This window comes from Rhinopithecus bieti, unplaced genomic scaffold (genome assembly GCF_001698545.2).
Source record: "Rhinopithecus bieti isolate Rb0 unplaced genomic scaffold, ASM169854v2 scaffold_2888, whole genome shotgun sequence".
NCBI classification, from domain to species: domain Eukaryota; kingdom Metazoa; phylum Chordata; class Mammalia; order Primates; family Cercopithecidae; genus Rhinopithecus; species Rhinopithecus bieti.
The window spans coordinates 2,591,447-2,611,874 of NW_016804209.1; the positions used below are offsets into that span (position 1 = coordinate 2,591,447).

The following is a 20,428-nucleotide window of genomic DNA, read 5'->3' on the forward strand; positions in this document are numbered from 1 at the left end:
TTTAATTAGGTGGAATTAAAGTGCTTCACTGATCCCCTTCCTTAATCTGCCAGATTTACTTAAAATAGAGTAAATTTCTGTTTATCCAAAATAATTTTAGAAATGGCATATTCAGGTTAATTCAGGCTTCTTTCTGTTTATTTAAAATATAGCATATTGCCAGTTTTAGTAAAGGGATTGGAAGCAAAGTGATAAGTAGATTTTGTAGGAATTTTAAAATGAAAATATAATTCTTTTGGAAAGTAGTTGCAAAACTATAATACATTTAATTTATAACTATTATGTAAACAGGAAAATTTATATAGTTTAGTGTGCAGTTGTAGAAGTAAGATTTTTCACATACTGTAGATTAAAATTTTTTAATTTATTTTTAAATTGACAGCAATTGGAGATTTTAGTGTTACTAATTCTGTTTTGATTAAAATCTAAGCTGGATTCCGATTTTTTGCATGTATGAATTCACACAATAATCCAAGTATCTTTCGTTATCTTCGAAATAAAAATTAAACTGTTGCTATTGAACTAATTATCCTCAGTTTTATATATTGTGTACCTTCATCCTTTTTTTTAAAAAAAATATTTCCCCTGCAGATTGTAAGCAGGCTTGTTCAAATTCGTGATTATATTACTAAAGCTAGTTCCATGCGGGAAGATCTTGTAGAGAAAAATGAGAGATCTGCTAATGTTGAGCGCCTTACTCATCTAATAGATCACCTTAAAGAACAAGAGAAGTCATATATGAAATTTCTTAAAAAAATTCTTGTAAGTATTAGACTTTTAAAATAATATATTGAGTTATTTTTGTAGTATCTCAGTATATATTTACTGATGACATTCTGTTGCCACGCCAGAGGAGTTAACATATTTTCAAAAAATCGTGCCATCCATTATAACATTTTATTGCCCATTTTAATAGCTGTATGATTTATACCACTAAAATATTTCAGGCTAGAGAAAATGAGGAGGAGGATGTTCGGACTATAGATTCAGCTGTGGGATCTGGTTCTGTAGCTGAGAGCACATCACTAAACATAGATGTGCAGTCTGAGGCTTCAGATACCACGGTAAGCAGCTTTTTGGTAATTAAAGTGCTGGAAATGAAGGTTTAAACTTTTCTCCCAGTTTTCAAGATGTTATTTTCTAGGCGTTCCTTAATGAAAAGTATATTCCAGGGAAGAAACCCTCAAATTGTGAATGCCGTATGTATTCTGTATTTAAACATGGAAGTTAAGTTTTATTTATTAACGCTAAAAATAGTTTTAATGGTTGATTTGAAAATGTAATGTTTGATCTTCAATTTATAGAAACATTGTTTTTGTAGTTTGTTTTGTTAAGCAAAGCTTCACTAATTTTAAGAAGCATCAAGCAAGTTAAAATTGATGGTGGAATTAAGGGCAATAGGCAACGTTAATGATTACTTAGCATATAGTCTTTTGGAAATAACCAAGTTCATTTGTCACTGAGAACTCCTTAAGGATATCAGAATTTTTCATTTCTTGGACTCCATCCTAGTACTGGAGCAAAACCAGATGACTGAAAAATCGAGATTAAAACTAGTAAATGGGACAGGATAGCATTTGCCTTGTGATTTATTCACAATGAGAAAAATGCTATAATTGCTGACTTGGCAAAATCAAATTTGTTGAAGTAAAGTACTACTTTTCTGAAAAATAGTAATTTACAAAACTTTGAGGAAAGATTTATAAAACTTGGTGTGGTTCAATGCTAGGGTGTTTCTAGGCATTTTAAACAGGTGTGCCTATAACCGTGCATTATTAAACTTTTAACGCCTATTACAGATTAGTAAAGCTTTTGTTTTGAGAGGATAAGCATGTATCTCTTCGGGTTTTGAGGTGTTGAAAATGCCATCCAGCATTAGGAATTTGAAGGTTTGTTTCCTGTTAGTATTGACCTGCATAGTTCTTACCTGCCTCCTTTCTCTTCCTGGACCTTCCTAATTTGAAGAGGCAATTTGAATTTCTTTTCTTTACATTATTTTCAACAGGAGATACTTGGAGAGCCAAAGTTGAAGAGTGGATTTTACTGTGGGGAAATTGTTTTTGTATTTACAGTGGTGCTAGGCATAATTTCTTCCTTAGATTCCAGCAGAAATGGAAGGGTTAGGACAATGTGGGTAAAGGAATTCTGTTGGGAAGGGGTGGAACTTGTGTAGATTTATTGTAATTTATATAAAGTATTCATTGTGATGACAGTTTCTTTCATAATATAAAATGATGATATGAAAATTGGCTAATAACATATAGCAGAATAAATGTTAAAAATATGCTTTAACAGTTGTGTAGTGTGGAAATTACCCAGGGTGTGGTACTTGCTTAATTACAGTAAGCAACAGTCTAGTCTACAGAAACTTAAAAGACTTAGTTTACTGCCACTTGGAGGGGGATGTGGATTGAATTTTTTTTTTTGTTAAAGGTGGACTAGTACTTTTTAAATTGTTTTGTAAGGCTGGCTTATGTGTTAAACAGGAGTTTGTGTTAAGAAATTAATATGCTTCACTATTTAATAAAGGAGGAGGCATCTTTTAGTCTGAGAGTTCGGCCGTGCGTTGAGGACAAACTAGGGAATTCAGCTTCACAAGAACAGGTTTCAGACATTGACCTTACTACAAGTCCGAAAGGGAAAGGTGACAGACCTCAGAATGACAGGGAACTGAGGCCTAATAGGAAATATAGCCGAAAACATGGATTTCCCTCAAAGATATACTTTCCAATATTAACTTGGGAAGTCTCTAAATGAGCATTTCTTTTGTTCATGTTTCCTCTTCTTTATTTGCTTTTCTGTTATTGCTATTACTCTTACATATTGTTAGTATAGTTGTCATACTGTAATTTGCTTTAGTAAACTTCTGTCCCTTAATGTTTTTCTTTTCTACTTTTTTATATACCTCTCCGTGGATTATATCTGACAGCTGTTTTTAATTTACATTAATGGAGGTTTTGAAATGTAATTTATTCCCTTTTTTATAACACGTTCTTAAACACGTTCTTAAACCTCAACCATCTGTCAGTTGCCCTTTGTTTCTGATATTCGCGTTCATAAATTTAGATGGGGCCAGGCGTGGTGATCCTCGCACTTTGGGAGGCTGTGGTGGGCGGATCACCTGAGGTCAGGGGTTCGGGACCAGCCTGGCCAACATGGCAAAACCCTGTCTCTACTAAAAATACAAAAATTAGCCAGGCATGGTGGCGCATGCCTGTAATCCCAGCTGCTCAGGAAGATGAGGCAGGAGAATCGCTTAAACCTAGGAGGTGTAGGTTGCAGTGAGCCACTGCACTCCAGCATGGGTGACTGAGTGAGACTGTGTCTCAAAAAAAAATAAATAAATAAAATAAAAATAAATAAAGAAATTTAGATGGTACTTTAATATCGGATTTTTTGGTTTATATTTTTGTTTTTGGAAACCCCTTTCCTTTGCTTTTATAGAAAGATTATCCAGTTGACTTGGTTGCCTCTGTTTTGCTTGTTTTCTCTGCAGTGTTTCTTTTAAAAGGTTTTTTAATTTTCCATTATTTGCATAATGGCATTCCAGATAGAGTTAAAGACAACTGTTTGTAGTTCCACATAAAAGAGTTTGAATAGGCCAGGCAAGGTGGCTCACGCCCGTAAATCCCAGCAGTTTGGGAGGCCGAGGCGGGCGGATCATGAGGTCAGGAGATCGAGACCAGTTTGGCCAACATAGTGAAACCCTGTCTCTACTAAAAATACACAAAAAATTAGCCAGGCATGGTGTTGTGAGCCTGTAATCCCAGCTACTTGGGGCTGAGGCAGGAGAATCGCGTGAACCCTGGAGACGGAGGTTACAGTGAGCTGCGATCACGCCACTGCACTCTAGCTTGGGTGACAGAACGAGACTCCGTCTCCAAAAAAAAAAAGTTTGAATAAAAATATCATTTATAAAAGTGCATGTATCTGTTGGCAGGAGCAAGGTACTATTTTAATAATTGAGTATAGGTAAGACTAATTTCATATGTTTTATTACTGGTTTATTACTTAGGACTACACTCTCCCACTTTCCCATATTGGCTTACCAAGATCCAGGTAGGCTATTTGTTGTCCATGCTCATTTTATGGTTTTTTGTTTTGTTTTGTTTTTTCTTTTGGTGTGTGTGGCTATTTACAAATGATAAAACTTAACCTCTAGATATTTTGGCATTTTGTGTTTGTTTGTTTTTTCTGGTTCCTACAAGAATTTGGGAGCACAGTTTGAAATGAGTTACGAGAATCTTACTACATCAAGTATCAAGTAAAAGCTACCCCAGTTCAACAGTAAAGAAAGTAGCTGATTATTTTAAAAACTAGTAGCATTGGAGAAGAGCAAATAAACATGAAGCATAATCGATAACCTTTGGAATTTTCTTCTCTTTAATCCTTCTGAATAGTGACAAGCAAAGTTTAAGAGTTAACAGTTAATACAGTATCTGCCAGTTCTTTTTTTCTTAAGGCATTACATATAATTTAAAACCACTTTTCTGTTTTAGGTTTCTTTGAATAATATCCTTATAGGTGAATACTATTCTTTCTTGAATTCGCTTATTGGCGTTTATTCCACATTGACTTTGTTGATTCTTAAGGCTGTTGTTGTTCTGTTAGTATTCTGTTTGCAAAATTATTTTAATTTCTTCAGGGAAAAAAATCTTAATTCCCACCGCCTGTGTTTATTTTTTCTCTACTATGCAGGAACTGTCATTCTCACCACCCCACCCCCTTTTCCTCCTTAGAATCTTTTCAAAATGTAGTATTCTGTTAGAATAGCGGAAAACACAGTTGAGGGTCTTACATGAGATTCAGGGTTGAAAGCAACCTTGAGACTTACACATGTTATGAAATGATTGATATTCGAGAGCTGCCTACCAAGGGCACGTTCCACTTTATGAAATATTTTAAGACATGATGACATCTTGCATAATTTTACAAAAGAAAGCCTTCTATGAGTAGCCATGCCTTCATTATTTTCCTATACTCATGGCCCCCAACTTAATCTTACCTCTTAAAATTTATAAGCTTTCTTTGTACCTTATACCTGTGTTTTGCCATTATTTTCATCATTGCTCATTATTTCATGTGAGCTTGCCCTGTCTTGTAAACCAGCTGTGGTTCTTCAGACATGATGTCTTACACTTTTGTATTTAAAAACCAGCACGTAATTTGGAGGAGACAATATGACGTAAAGAAGGCTAGAGCGTAAGAACCCGATTTCCCTTAACTGTGACATTGAATAAGTCACAGCTTTATCTTCTCTAGGCTTACAGTTCCTCACCCTTCACGTTAAGAAATTGAAGTACATAATTATCTGAAGCTGGAAAAATACATTTGGGTCCATTAATAATTACTAGGGGAACCTCAGTTGAGTAGAGGAAAGGAAGATTGAGGCTTCTCTGAAATTGCACTGTTACATATTTACAAGTCAGGATTTGATGCCTAAGTTTTTTTTTTATTCTGTAAACGAAAAACATAGTTGGTGAAGGTACTTTCTCAAAAAAAGTTTAAATAAAATATGTATTTGAAGAATTAAAATACACCTAGCATCCTTTTGGATTTCTATTCCAGGTGCCGTCTTCCTGGTATGTTCTTACTCCTACCTAGATATTTTTATTTTCTCCTCTTCTGTGTATTTCATCATAGGCTCCCATCAATTGGCTCAGTTTTTCTGAGCATCAGTCTGAAGTGTTTATATGAATGTGAAAGTTACTTAGTAGTAATACCTCACTAATTTTGAAAATTGTTGGGAATTCATTTTTGCATTAGTGAAAAATCTGAAGGTAATTGTGTTTAATAGCTTAGAATTCTTTATAATTAGATTATCACAGTTTTGTGACTAATAAGGATTAAAGAACTTTTTAAAAAGTATGCTTTTTTCTCATTTGCGTAATTTTTTCCTCCTAATTATAATTTATGCTTTGCTAGAGGGTATTTGATCAACCTGGAGATTTTTTTTTTTACTCATTCTGTTGATATCTGTACCTATTTGGTTTGGTTTTACGTTTTACCGTTGACTTTGATGAAATCATTATAAAATTATTTTTGCTGCATTCTGAGAGGGCTAGCTGTTGATAATTATCCTTACCCTTCAAAGTTTTTTTTTCCTAAAGATGTAAACTGTCTGGAAATAAGCCATACTAGGATGAATTTCCACAGAAATAGATGTAAATATTTATAAGGTAACTCCCCTTATATAGGATAGGAGAGAACTGAGTAAACAATACTTAATTTGTTAAAAGTTTCAGTTTATTAGAGGTTCAAGACAATAGAAAAACTTCTAATAAATATTGGGTTACCAAGATCCAGGTAGCCTATTTGTTTCCCATGCTCATGAAGTCTAGAGATGGTCTAGAATATATAGGCACTGACTAGGCACCTCTGATGTTTACATGAAATAATCTAATTATAGCCAACTTCCTATTTGATCATAACTTTCTTGAATATTTAACTCTTTGCCTTGTACTTACTTGTTTACTTATCAATTTTATTGATTTCCAAGTGAAAGTGTAAAATACTACCACAGTTACTCATGCTTATTCACAATACTGATGAGTTCTACGTGGGGAGGTAAAGAAATTTTTATATAGTACTGGTAAAGGATGTCACCCAGAAGGGAGTTTCTCTTGAGCCCATCTGTGTGCTCCATAATTTCTCCAGGAATCAGATGTGCATAGCAAGTGTAGATGAGTGCATTTTTACTTTCAAAAGAAATCTTTGAACTTCTTTGCTCTCTTTAGTCATTTGTTTATTTAAAATTTACATAACCCCAACCAATATTTGTTAGCAGTGCACACGTAAAATTGACTAAGTGAAACAGAAGTGATATATTTTATGTAAATATTAGGTAAAATCATTGAACTTTTAAAATAAAAGACTTTTAAAAAGGTAAATCGGTGATGAAAAAGATAATTATGGTATACATTTCAGTGTATAATTTAGCTTGTAATACATTGTTTCCAGTTGTATTTAAATTTGTCTCTGCTTAGCTTTTCTATTTTCTTGTTGGGTTACATTTTGAGCAGTTTTAAGATTAACACTTAAAATTTCATCATTTTTTGTAAGTGCTACTTATTTAATCCATCCCTTTACTTTTAGATTAGATGATAACCTCCTAGCATTTTTGGGGAATTTGGAAGTATTTACTTCCATTTTATGTCATCAGACTCAGATGAATCAGCATAATTTAAGAGTAAAATAATGATGTCTTTGATACATAATATAAAATTTGTTATTTTCTTATATGTCTGATAATGTGATGCAATTAAATTAAAATCTTTTTACATAAGATTATCAAATAAAAAATGTATTTTTGAAATTTCAGTCCTTTGTTAGAAATAGTATGTGTGCCTGTTTCGTAGGTCGTTTGTTGTTGTTTTTAAATTTTACTTCTAATCTTTGTTCTTTTTTTTTTTCTTTTTTCTTTGAGACAGAGTCTCGCTCTGTCTCCCAGGCTGGCGGTCAGTGGCGCAGTCAGTCTCAGCTCACTGCAGTCTCCACCTCCCGGGTTCAAGCGATTCTCCCGCCTCAGCCTCCTGAGTAGCTGGGATTACAGGCGCACACCACCACACCCAGCTAATTTTTGTATTTTTAGTAGAGATGGGGTTTCATATGTTGGTCAGGCTGGTCTCAAACTCCTGACCTTGTCATCTGCCCTCCTCGGCCTCCCAGAGTGCTGGGATTACAAGACTTTCAGGTCATTAACCCAGCATAATGTGCTCCTACTTTTCTGTATGGGCCTAGATTTTTCTGTGTGTGTGTGTGTGTCCCCATCCCTCTTGGCCTTTTTTATGTTTTCTGTGTCTTTTTCTTTTCCTTTTGTTCGTTCGTATTCCTGCTAAGCCATTGATTATATAGCTTTTTACTGTGAAATTACCTAAGTCTTAAGTGGCAGGCTGTATCTCTGTGTCATCATTCTATTCTTACTCTTTTTTCTTGATGTCTGCTAAAACTGTATTTAGGGTTGTATATTTAATAATTTGTTATCAATGTGTATACTTTGCTATTGATAGTTGAAACAGCAACGTGGATTTTAGTAGTCAGCTACGAGTATTGTTGGTCTTATTTTCCAGGCCAGAGATCCTCAGCAGGAGCCTGTGGAAGAGATAGAAAATTTGAAGAAACAACATGATTTATTAAAAAGAATGTTACAACAACAGGAGCAACTAAGAGCTCTACAGGGACGGCAGGCTGCGCTTCTAGCTCTGCAACATAAAGCAGAGCAAGCTATTGCAGTGATGGATGATTCTGGTATGTCACAGTCTGAGAATATTCTTTTTGCAAGGAAGACTCATACATAATTGTATTGCAGGGTGGATGCTAATTATTACATAATCAGATCTTGATTGTTGTCTAGTTTAGAAACCGTCATATGAGGCTTATACTTTCCTGTGCTTTTCTCTGGTTATGCAGAAAAGGTTGCAGGGACAACTCCTGGCCATCATACTATACCATGCAGACAGCCAGATCGCTCTTCTTTTCATCAGAGAGTACCCTTAAGAGGTAAAAGAGACAGGCTGTAGTTCTGTTTTTGTACCTCAGACTGATAAGGCTCGTGATGCATTTATTTCCTTTTTTTCTATTTTATTCAGCTAGGATTGTCATTCTTTGCTTGCCTCCCAAGAAAGGGTTAAAACCTTAAGTGAGGCAGTGAATAATTTATAAAGTATCTTTAGTCTTCAAAGTTAGTAGTAGCTGTTATTTTAATTAGGTATCCTTTTGTATATACTAGCTCTTTAGAACTATATTTATATTTATAGTCTATACTTCCTGAGAGTCAGAAATTTTCTTCCTCCTTTCCTCATAGCCATGTGTGATTTAGATGAAAGTTGTATTGAATTTATTAGTATTGAATCTGATTTTGTAAGTTTATCATCACCTTCAAACTTAAGTATTTTAGTGTCTCATTAAATTGAAAGAAAAGATGATTAGTTATTGAAACTCAACAAAACTAAGTTATGTTTTCTAGTAGTCTACACCATCCCCTTCTAATAATAATTTCTCTTCTTTGAGCACTCTGTTTTTGCAGGGCGGTTTAGGTTCTCACTGAGGCTGCCCTGTTGTGAATCAGTTTATTCTGCTGTCCAAATCTAGCCCACTGACTCAGCTGTCTAATCCCTGTTATACCTAATTTAAGTTTACATTTTCATAAGGAACGTTATGACTTTCAAATAACTCTTTTTGTTTTTTTTGAGACAGTCTTGCTCTGTTTCCCAGGCTCTAGTGCAATGGCATGATCTCGGCTCACTGCACCCTCCGCCTCCCAGGTTCAAGCGATTCTCCTGCCTCAGCCTCCTGAGTAGCTGGGATTACAGGCACCTGCCACCATGCCTGGCTAATTTTTGTATTTTTAGTAGAGTCAGCGTTTCATCATGTTGGTCAGGGTGGTCTCGAACTCCTGACTTCGTGATCTGCCCGCCTCAGCCTCCCAAAGTGCTGGGATTACAGGCGTGAGCCACCCTGCCTGGCCAATAACTTACTGTTTTGTAATAATTACATAGCTGTATATAGTAATAATTACAAAGATTTTTGTCCCCATTTCTCCATTGTAAAATTTAAAGTACCGTTAGCTTTTATATTTAGGAAATAGATAATTTAGGAAATGATAATTAAAATACTTTAACATAATGACTAATACTAGTTTAGTTAATGGCTAACCTTTTAAATATTTTTCGAGTTTGAAATATCACATTTAAAAGCTTTCCCTTGATAGTTCTATTAATCTCTAAACTTGCATAATCTCCTTTGATCATCAGAGATTTCTAGGTTACTCAGAGCTTTAATTCTTTTTTCTGTTTTGTAGGGAAGGAACTCTACAGAGTTTGTGACTTGCCTAGATTTATATAGAATTTTAGCAGAATTACGTTTGTCGAATTCTAAGTCAGGGGTCTTGTTTCTGTTTCTGAATATGAACTTTTGAAAGTAAGCAGATCATTTCTTTTAAAAAAATACACTGAGTCAGAGAATAGGAGTAGAATGCATGAGTTTGAATTTATTTCATACTGTTTCAAAAAGAATTTTAGCTTAGTAATTTTAAAACAAATGTAGTCTTGTATTTGTGATATTTTGCAGGGGTGTGCTAATGAACAGCCATGAAAAGCTACAATTACAGTATTTAATCTGGTATATGAGATATTATCTTGAGATAATTATTTTACCTCAAAGCGTGTCCCTTTCACCACTTAACTAGCAAGTTACATGTGTTATCAGTACTGTAATTTCTTCTCAGCAGAGATTTGACTAGATATATAGGATTCCACATAGCCTTGATATTCTCAGTTCTCAGTGGAAAAAAGGTAGTGTTTTCCTTTAAAACAGTAGCAATTTATAACCAATTGTCTTTTTTCTTTCTTTTCTTTTCTTTTTTTTTTTTTGTGAGACACGGTCTTGCTGCATCAACCCAGGCTAGAATACAGTGGCGTGATCTTGACTCACTCCAGCCTCTGCCTCCCAGGCTCATGTGAATATCTCACCCAAGCCTCCTGAATAGCTAGGACTACAGGCGTGGTGTACCACGCCGGGCTAATTTTTGTAGTTTTGTAGAGATGGGGTCTCACTGTGGTGCCCAGGCTGGTCTTGAACTCCTGTACTCAAGTGATCTGCCCACCTCGGCTTCCCAAAGTTTCAGGATTACAGGTGTGAGACACTGTACCTGGCCACTGATGTCTATTTTAGAGTTGGAGAGTTAGAAGTGAGGATCAGGTTGGAGTTATTCATTAGTAGAACAGTAACTGTTATGAAAATTGTTGTCACAAAACTGCTTTATGAATATGGGGACATTATTTTTAAATTAAGAAGATAAAAACCACAGTCTTTTAGTATGACTTGTATCATAAACAGCCACGTCAATAAATTATCCGTTTTACTGCAGGGGTCAGCAAACTATGGTCAGCTGAGTTTGGCTCATTGCCTGAAATAAGGTTTTAGGGAACACAGCCATACCCATTTGTTTACATTGTCTGTGGTTGCTTTTACCCTGTAAAAGCAGATCTGGGTGGTTGAGACAAAAACTGTATTTCCCACAAAACCTAACATATTTACTATTTGAACCTTTAAGAAAAGTTTGCCAGCCGCTCTACCAGAGAATTGATTCTATTCAAGAACATGGAGATTGAAACTTGTCAGAATCAGCTGTGCTTTTTTACACTATCGCTTTCCCTTCCACTCCCCACTGACCTTAGACAGACCTGCTCCACTGAGTCACTACTATTAATTGGGATGTAATAGTAACCCTACTTGTATGTTGGGACAGAAAAAGATGAATCACTTACTAGAGTTTTGTGACCATCCCTTCATTTTTAAGTTAGATGGAAAGTTCTAATAAAATGATTGTTGGCAGATAGATAGGATTGTTAACTAGTTTCAAGGTACGTAGGTGAGCTTTTTAAATTATTTTTTAAAAGTTATTTTAGCTTCTCAGAGATTAAAAAAGGTGTTTTATTTATATTAATCAGTAGTTATTAATTTCTTTCCAGTTGCAGAAACCGCAGGTAGCTTATCTGGCGTCAGTATCACATCTGAACTAAATGAAGAACTGAATGATTTAATTCAGCGTTTTCATAATCAGCTTCGTGATTCTCAGGTAACCTAGGTGTTTCAGTATAGTTGAGTTTAAAAAATCATGTTAATTACAACAGTGATTCTGAAACTTCAGTGAGCATATATATCACCTGGCATGATTGTTTAGCAGTGTAGGTTTCTGATTGGTGGGGCCCCCCCACCTCCAAAATTATGATTCATGGATTTGGGGTGGGTTTCTCCACGTCTCAGTCCAATGCCGGTGGTCTGGGGACTATACTTTAAGAATCACTAAATTAGAGGAGAATTTTCTTTGAATGACGTGATTAGTGAAGTTTTTCTTTGTATGCTACTGGATGACATCTTTTTTCCTCTACAAGACTTAATAGTCTACAACCATTAAGACTGCTTTAAATCTCTGTCCTTCGACTAGATACGTGGGACTCCATACAACCTTGAAATTCTCATTTGAAGGAATAATTTACTAACAATTTTAAGAAAGTTCTTAATTTGAGAGTTAGTGAGTGTTATAATTTGATGCACTTTGTAAGTGATATAAATGCAGATTTTCATTATGTGGGCCTTGGGTAAAAAAGGATGATGAATTAATGCCTCTCCATTGGAAGTGAGTATGATTGAAGATGCAGTGTCTCTTCTTGCTGAGCAAGTGAAAATGAGAGAATATGGCCCAACCACTTTGGAGAGTTATATAGCAGTACCTAGTGAATTTTTTCTGGTAGACCTGGGGCCTACTTTAGAGAAACTCTCATGTGTTCACAAGAAGATAGATAAAAGAATGTTCATGGCAACTCTGTGTTAATAGCAAAAAAACAGAAACAGCCCAAATGTCCATGAACAGAAATGGGCTAATGAATTCTTATATAGAAATTCTTTACAGCAGTTACAGTAAATAAGCCATTGCTAATGAATACAAAATTCAAGTTTAAGAAGGATACCACTTACCTTATTTTAAAAAAGTCTATTTTTAGCGTATGTATACATAGGCATTAGAAAATAAAAACATATGAGAATGGTAGATACCTGATTCCAGGTTGGAGTTACCTCTGGAGTGGGTAGTGACATTGGAAAGGGTACAAGCAGAGCTTTACTTAAATCTGTAATGTTATATTTTTCTTAAAATAATTGATGCAAATATGGGAAAATCTTAAAATTTGACTAAACATAATGGGAGGTTTTCTTATTATTTCCTAAGCCCTAATGGATTCTTGAAATGTTTCATAATAAAAAAAAAAAAAGAGGACTGGGCGCGGTTGCTTACGCCTGTAATCCCAGCACTTTGGGAGGCCGAGGCGGGTAGATCATCTGAGGTCAGGTGTTTGAGACCAGCCTGGCCAACATGGTGAAACCCCGTCTCAACTAAAAATGCAAAAATTAGCCAGGCGTGGTGGCAGGTACCTGTAATCCCAGCTACTTGAGAGGCAGGAGAATCGCTTGAACCCAGGAGACGGAGGTTTCAATGAGCTGAGATCACGCCCCTGCACTCTAGCCTGGGCCACAGAGTGAGACTCTGTCAAAAAAAATAAAAAAAACCATGAGAGAGAAGTCATGGGAAAAATTGATAGGTTAAGAAGTTAAAGTTTACGGTGGTAGTTCTAGAAAGAAGGCAAGAGAGAGAATGAGATGTTTGAAGGTTTATTTTATATAACGTGGCATTGTTACTACTTTTGATTCAAGTAATGATGGCTAGTGAATCCAAGACCTCTGTGTGGTTATGTGTCTGTAAAACCATGTAGAGTCAGCTCTCAGTATCTGTAGGTTCCACATCTGTGGATTCAACCAACCATGGATTGGCAATATTTTTTGGTGAAAAATGTTTTAAATGCAAATTTAAAAATTTAACAACTATTTACGTAGTGTTTATATTGTATTAGGTATTATAAGTAATCTAGAGCTGATTTAAAGTATATAGGAGGATGTGTGTAGATTATATGCAAATACTATACCATTTTATATAAGGGATTTGGGTATTTGCTGTTTTTGGTGTCCCCAGGGGTCCTTGAACCAATCCCCTCACCGATACTGAGGGATGATTTCGTGTGTTAATAGTGGCATATCAGGAAACCGTATTGAATTTGGGAATAGTAAGAGTATATACTTACCTACCAGCACAACGTAGCAAATATTTCTTTTTATAAAGGATATTTGTGCATTTAAAAAATGAGAATGCATTTAATTGCCTTAGTCTTAATTCTTCTTCTTTTATTGTTTTTGTTTTTTAATAAGCCTCCAGCTGTTCCAGACAATAGAAGACAGGCAGAAAGTCTTTCATTAACCAGGGAGGTTTCCCAGAGCAGGAATCCATCAGCTTCAGAACGTTTACCTGATGAGAAAGTCCAATTGTTTAGCAAAATGAGAGTGCTGCAGGAAAAGAAACAAAAAATGGACAAATTGCTTGGAGAACTTCATACACTTCGAGATCAGCATCTTAACAATTCATCATGTGAGTAAATCTGGTTCAGCAGTATTGGGTATAAGACACAGAAATATACAATATACATACTGTCACATAGTAAATTTAGTGTTTGGTGAATGAACACATAGCTCCTCAAAAATATTTGTAGGGACTTAGGACCTATATTTGAAAAGTTTTTAAGTTACAAGCCAATATATATAAAAGCCAAATACGTGGTAAATCAGTTTTATAATTCAGAAAAGGGAAAGAATACAGTTGGACCTTGAAAAAATAAGGGAAAGGTAGAAGAGAAGGTAATATTTGATACGTGCACATAATAATACTGTGTTTTTTTAACATATTCAAAATTTTGCCTTAAAAGTTAATCCAGTTAGTACTTTGGTTTAAAACCCAAAACTATGAAACATAGAGTGTTGATTTAAAAAAAAGAAATCTATGAAAAACTTGTATGTATGGTTTAGTATGGAGAGTCCAAAACTTCCAACTGCTGAACTTGTATTCATTTTTAAAAAATATATAGATAATCATCTCAGACAGCTGTAACTTCAGGAGCTATCTTTTTTGTTCCACACATACTTAACCTTCTTCATCTAAATCAGATCTAGTCTTCAGTTCCTAATACCTTTTCAAACATGGCTCCTGTCTCTTATCCACATAGTAATAGAGGCTCGAGCATTAGAAATTGAAGGGGCAACTTCCAACTAGTCTTTAAACATTCTAGCTGATGTCTAATGAAAGAAAACAGGGATTTAAAACAACAAAACCATTTTCTCTGGAGCCTCTGGTCCTTATTATCCACATATCTCCTTTTTCTTTTCCACCCACAGAAGAACCTTACTATTCCTGCCCTAAAACGTATCCTTTCTTTGCCCCGACTTCTGCTAGTCTTTTCCTCCTCTCGAGTATAATTCCAGTTTTTATCCTTCACAAACACATGAACACAACTAAGAAAAACTTAACATGTGGGCCGGTGGCTCATGCTTGTAATCCCAGCACTTTGGAAGGCCAAGGCGGGTGGATCACCTGAGGCCGGGAGTTCAAGACCAGCCTGACCAACATTGAGATACCCCGTCTCTACTAAAAATACAAAATTAGCTGGGCGTGGTGGTGCATGCCTGTAATCCCAGCTACTCTGGAGGCTGAGGCAGGAGAATCACTTGAATCTGGAAGGCGGAGGTTGTGGTGAGCCGAGATCGTGCCATTGCACTCCAGCCTGGGCAACAAGAGCAAAACTCTGTCTCGGAAAAAAAAAAAAAAAAAACGTGAAAGTTGCACTTAAGTCCTCGTGGTCAGTTTTGTATTCATAAAGTAGCATTCTGTGTGCTGATGACTCTTAAAGGCCATTTTTTTCCTCACTGGGAAGCAGTGTGAGAACAGCAGCAAAAGGTAGGATGGTCAAGGAATAGAATGAGGAGACTACTGGAAACCACCTACAGGAATTGTGGTACTAAAGTGAACAACAAATAATGATGGTTCTTGTGAGAAAGATACTGGCAAATAACAGCATCTTTGAAATGGTAGGAGGTAGAGAAGTGCAGAAATTCTTAACCTTTAATTCCTCTTAAGCATGATTTATATTTGATAGTAAAAGAAGTTAAATAGAAAGTAATTAAATTTAGTTCAAGGACCATGGAGGATTAGCCATTATCTAATTAGCAGATTTTTATTGCTGTTTATTTAATATTTCATGGTTTGAGGTACCATGGTCTCCTTCACACTTTTCTTTCTCTCCGGGAGCAGGACAAGTTCCTTCTTGGTGTCCAGATGTAACTTCCCTGGTCTGTGGGTATGAAAAACTGATGAAGAGCTAATTGGCTACAGATACCTGATAAAGATTACAGATTGAGTACTGCACATCATTCATAGTGGCCCTGTTTAACTTAACCTAGAACCAAGTTTATCAAGTTAGTTACCAAATTTAGTTGTTAGTTAAAACTAACTAGAGTTCTCCTCTAGTTAGTTTTCCAAGGTAGAATATCATTATTCTTGTCAATTTCCATCTTTTCTTCTTTCCTTTCTGTTTTAACACGGTGGTTATAATGTAAAGGTGATAGAGTCTCCGGAAGAAAGAGGTAAACGTGTCTTCTGTGTGCATTTTGATGTGTTTAATTGTGGAGTAAGTTAATAAACAAGTTTCTAAAATTTAAATCTGCAGAAACTAAGTTGTTAATCATTTTGCTTTTATTTTCGGTATTCAAGGCAACTGTAAGTGTTTGTGTATGGTAACTGGTGATTTAAAGAAAAGTTTTTTTGTGTGCCTTCTTCAGCCTCTCCACAAAGGAGTATGGATCAGAGAAGTACTTCAGCTCCCTCTGCTCCTGTAGGCTTGGCACCGGTTGTCAATGGAGAGTCCAGTAGCCTTACATCATCTGGTCCTTATCCTGCTGCTTCTTTAGTCTCTCAGAATGAGAGTGAAAATGAAGTCCATCTCAATCCATCTGAAAAACTCCAGTAAAACATTTATAATCATTGTTTACATAGATTAAAGTTAAATAATAGGGATAAATATTTTTTTCCTTTGTGTTGAAAATTCTGGCAAAACGAGATTTATTTAGTTTTGTAAACATTCTTAAGTGATAGGTAGAAGAGGCGTGTGTGTGTTGTATGTGTATAATTTGAGTTGTCTAAGAGATGTGTGTGAACTGATAACTACTTTCTTGTTTTTCAAGTAAAGGATAAAAAATAAGACTACAGTTAGAAAATTTCTGTATTCAGATGGTTTAGAGACCAGGCTGTAGAATCAGACAGCCCTGAAATTGTATCACACAAGGCTGTGTTACCATGTACAAATAACTTAGCCTTACTAAGCCTGTATTTCCTCATCTGCAAAATAGGGATAATAATACACCTGTTCATAAATATGTTTTCATTAAAAAATGTTGGCACAGTTCCTGGCACTTACATTCAGAACTCAGCAAACTTAATTCTAATTTTTTGGTAAACATAGTATGTAGTGTATAAATCTCATGTGCAGACAAATCAAGAACCTTCTATACATGCTCAGTAATGTCTGTATACCTGATTTGCCTGAGAGGTAGTATTTGAGTAGTACTTCACACTTTTTATACTTGAGAAACCTAGAAATATTTTTGACATCAAGTTTTGTGCTATTAACATTTACACTGCTTAAAATGAACAATTAAATTGAAATTGATTTTCTTACGCTTTTGTCCCTAACACAGCATAAAAAAAAAAAAAGTGAGATTTTGAGTAAGCTGTACTTGTCATTAAACTCATTATTTTAAAGTCATACCCCCTGGATAGTACACCAGGTGGATATTTCATTAGGTCTAAATTTTGTTTGTGTTAGCTGCTATTATATGAAAATAATGTCTGCATTAATTTGCTAAAATGGGTGTAAATCTTATAAATTTTTTGTTTATCAGAAAGTTAAATGAAGTTCGAAAGAGATTGAATGAGCTAAGAGAATTAGTTCATTATTATGAACAAACATCAGACATGATGACAGATGCTGTGAATGAAAACAGGAAAGATGAAGAAACTGAAGAGTCAGAATATGATTCTGAGCATGAAAATTCTGAGCCTGTTACTAACATTCGGTAAGAATTATTTTGGGATGTTTTCCAGCATATTCATTCTATCTTGATAGTTTTAATGTGGGAACAAAAATACTTCATTAGAGTATTTACTATTTGCCTTTTATTTAAGCTTTTCTCTTGTAAGTCTACTATTTTGGTCAGTGTAATCATCTTTGCCCTGTGAAGAAAATGAATAGAGAAATATGGAGTACAATTGTTCAGTAAATTTACTGTTTGTTAGATTGAATTTGAGTAAATCATGAGATGTCTCTAACTTAGCATTTTGCTGTCTCTTTATTTTTAGGTGTAATTTTCATTTTTTTCAGATGTTTTTCTACTTAAATAGCACATATGCACGAGTTAATGAAAAGCAGGAGTCAATTATTCAATTTGAATTTTAATGGAATAGCCAACCATGTTCTTGGTTTGGAGTTATTTTATTAGCAGTTCTAAACTTTGATTTCTTTCTCTCTTTTTTTATGCCTTAAATAACTTCAGGCTGTTTTCTTTCTTCTAGAAATCCACAAGTAGCTTCCACTTGGAATGAAGTAAATAGTAATAGTAATGTACAATGTGTTTCTAATAATAGAGATGGGAGAACAGTTAATTCTAATTGTGAAATTAACAACAGATCTGCTGCCAACATAAGGGCTCTAAATGTGCCTCCTTCTTTAGGTATGACTGACTATATTTACAGATAATTTAGCCGTGTTATTCTTACAAAGTGGGTTTTTGTTCATGTGTACTCTTAAGTTTATTTTTTAAATTACCAATTTTAATTATGCATGTTTTCAGCAGATTGTCGATATAATAGAGAAGGAGAACCGGAGATTCATGTTGCACAAGGTGAAGATGATGAGGAAGAGGAGGAAGAAGCAGAAGAGGAGGGAGTCAGTGGAGCTTCCTTATCTAGTCACAGGAGCAGTCTGGTTGATGAGCATCCAGAAGATGCTGAATTTGAACAGAAGATCAACAGACTTATGGCTGCAAAACAGAAACTTAGACAGTTACAAGATCTTGTTGCTATGGTACAGGTAAATACTGCTTGGTCTTCTAAAAACCTGTTTGTCAGATAGTATAGTCTTAAGTAAAATGTGCGTATGATAATTACTTTGGTTTAATTATACTAATGCACTTATATGTGAGGTTTAAATTTTTAGCACTTTACACTCTGTACGTCAGAGGTCAGCAACCTTTTTAAATTAAGAGTGAGTTGGTTAGATACTTGAGGCTTTGTGGCGATACAGTACGTGTCACAACTTCACAATGCAAAAGCAGCCATACATAATACATAAATGAGAATGATTATTTACCAACATAGCTTTATTATAAACAATATAGCTGCTTTTATTTACAGAAACAGAAGAGGTTTTGTTGTTTTTGTTTTGCTGACGACTCTTGGCCTTGTATCATGTAGAACTTGCAGCATCTCAATGAGGTAGATATTAAATAGGTTAAAGAGATCTTCATTGCCAAAGTTTATATGACTGTCCAAGCCAGAATTCAGACTTCCTGATACCAGAGCCTGAGATCTTAACCTACTGTATGTAAAAGAAAAACCATATGTTACTCAGTAAGGTTAAAGTTAGAACTATTAATCATAAATTTTAAAAAGCAGTTTATACTTATTTTGTGTTAATCGTTATGCAATTAACTATAATTGTATAAATATGCTATTGTATATACAAATGTAAAAATACACAATTATAGTTAATTACATAACGATTAACACAAAATATGCATACACTTATAATTGTATATACAGTAATAAAATTATAGTTAATTATATAACTGTTAGCTTATCATAAAGGTGTTGTATATATAAATCATATAAAATAGTTTTTGTGTATGAAAAACTCAAGTTTTATTAACAGTTTCTTTTGAAATGCTGTGTACTTTGAATTACTCAAGTGAAAGGTGAGTGTGCTCTCTCAGTTCAAAAAAGTACATATTTTTATTTTTATTTATTTATTTGTTGGGGACAAGGTCTTGCTCTGTCACCCAGGTTGGAGTGCAGTGGCATGATTTTGGCTCACTGCAACCTCCATCTCCCGGGTTCAAGCAATTCTTCTGCTTCAGCCTCCCGAGTAGCTGGAATTACAGACATGTACCACCACACCTGGCTAATTTTGTGTTTTTAGTACAGATGGGGTTTCACCATATTGGCCAGGCTGGTCTTGAACTACTGGCCTCAAGCAGTTCTCCCACCTTGGCTTCCCAAATTGCTCAGATTACAGGCAAAAAAAGTACATAATACTAGTAAACTCCCTCTTCACCTCCATTAATACTCCCATTCTTCTTCACTGAAGTTGCTAGGTCTTATCTGTGCAGTTAGGTACATCACTATGCACCTGTTTTTTAAAAATACATGACGTTTTGTGCTATGTTTCTTTGTTTTTACAAATTGTATGTATAATACACTAAGTAGTGGAGCTTTTTTCCCCACTCCACATCCTGTCAGAGAACTTTCATGTCAGTATATATAGTTCTATATAATTATAAGTAATTAAGAAACACAGATATGATAATTATAAAATGTTAATACTGCATATATATACACAATACATGTAGTTATTTTTAGTTGCAGTATAGTTTCCGTATATTGAAGAACCTTAATTTAGTTAATGTGTAATAGCGTCTAGTTAATATATACTTGTTTTCTGTCTTTCACTATTTAAAAACAATGCACCAAAGAACATACTTGCACAAGCTTCTGTGCATTTGTGTTTTTTAAGAAAGATTTGGGGAAGTGGAACTACTCTGTCAAGAGTTTGTGTACATTTTAAAGGACACAACTTAATTGGTCTCCAGAACAATTATTTTTCTAGAGAGCAATTTTCTGTATGTATTTCCATGTGTATTTATATTTCTATATGTACAGAATTTTGGTATGTATTTATATTTTCTATACTTTTATATTTTAAAATTTTAAATATTTTTT

At 34.8% G+C, this 20,428-nt stretch overlaps 1 protein-coding gene across 27 annotated transcripts in view; it reads left to right on the top strand.

Moving 5' to 3' along the window:
- Positions 1–20,428, top strand: part of PCM1 (pericentriolar material 1) — a 107,170-nt gene that overhangs the window by 15,939 nt on the left and 70,803 nt on the right. For 20 of the 27 annotated variants that reach the window (XM_017867231.1, XM_017867243.1, XM_017867244.1 and 17 more), the window contains 10 exons: positions 592–762; positions 948–1,064; positions 8,070–8,247; positions 8,410–8,499; positions 11,472–11,578; positions 13,759–13,975; positions 16,216–16,399; positions 17,335–17,508; positions 18,005–18,162; positions 18,283–18,521. In XM_017867231.1, coding sequence (XP_017722720.1) covers positions 592–762; positions 948–1,064; positions 8,070–8,247; positions 8,410–8,499; positions 11,472–11,578; positions 13,759–13,975; positions 16,216–16,399; positions 17,335–17,508; positions 18,005–18,162; positions 18,283–18,521 — 1,635 coding nt within the window. The remainder of the gene's footprint in view (positions 1–591; positions 763–947; positions 1,065–8,069; positions 8,248–8,409; positions 8,500–11,471; positions 11,579–13,758; positions 13,976–16,215; positions 16,400–17,334; positions 17,509–18,004; positions 18,163–18,282; positions 18,522–20,428) is intronic. The other 7 variants (XM_017867241.1, XM_017867245.1, XM_017867252.1 and 4 more) reach the window with 4 other exon arrangements.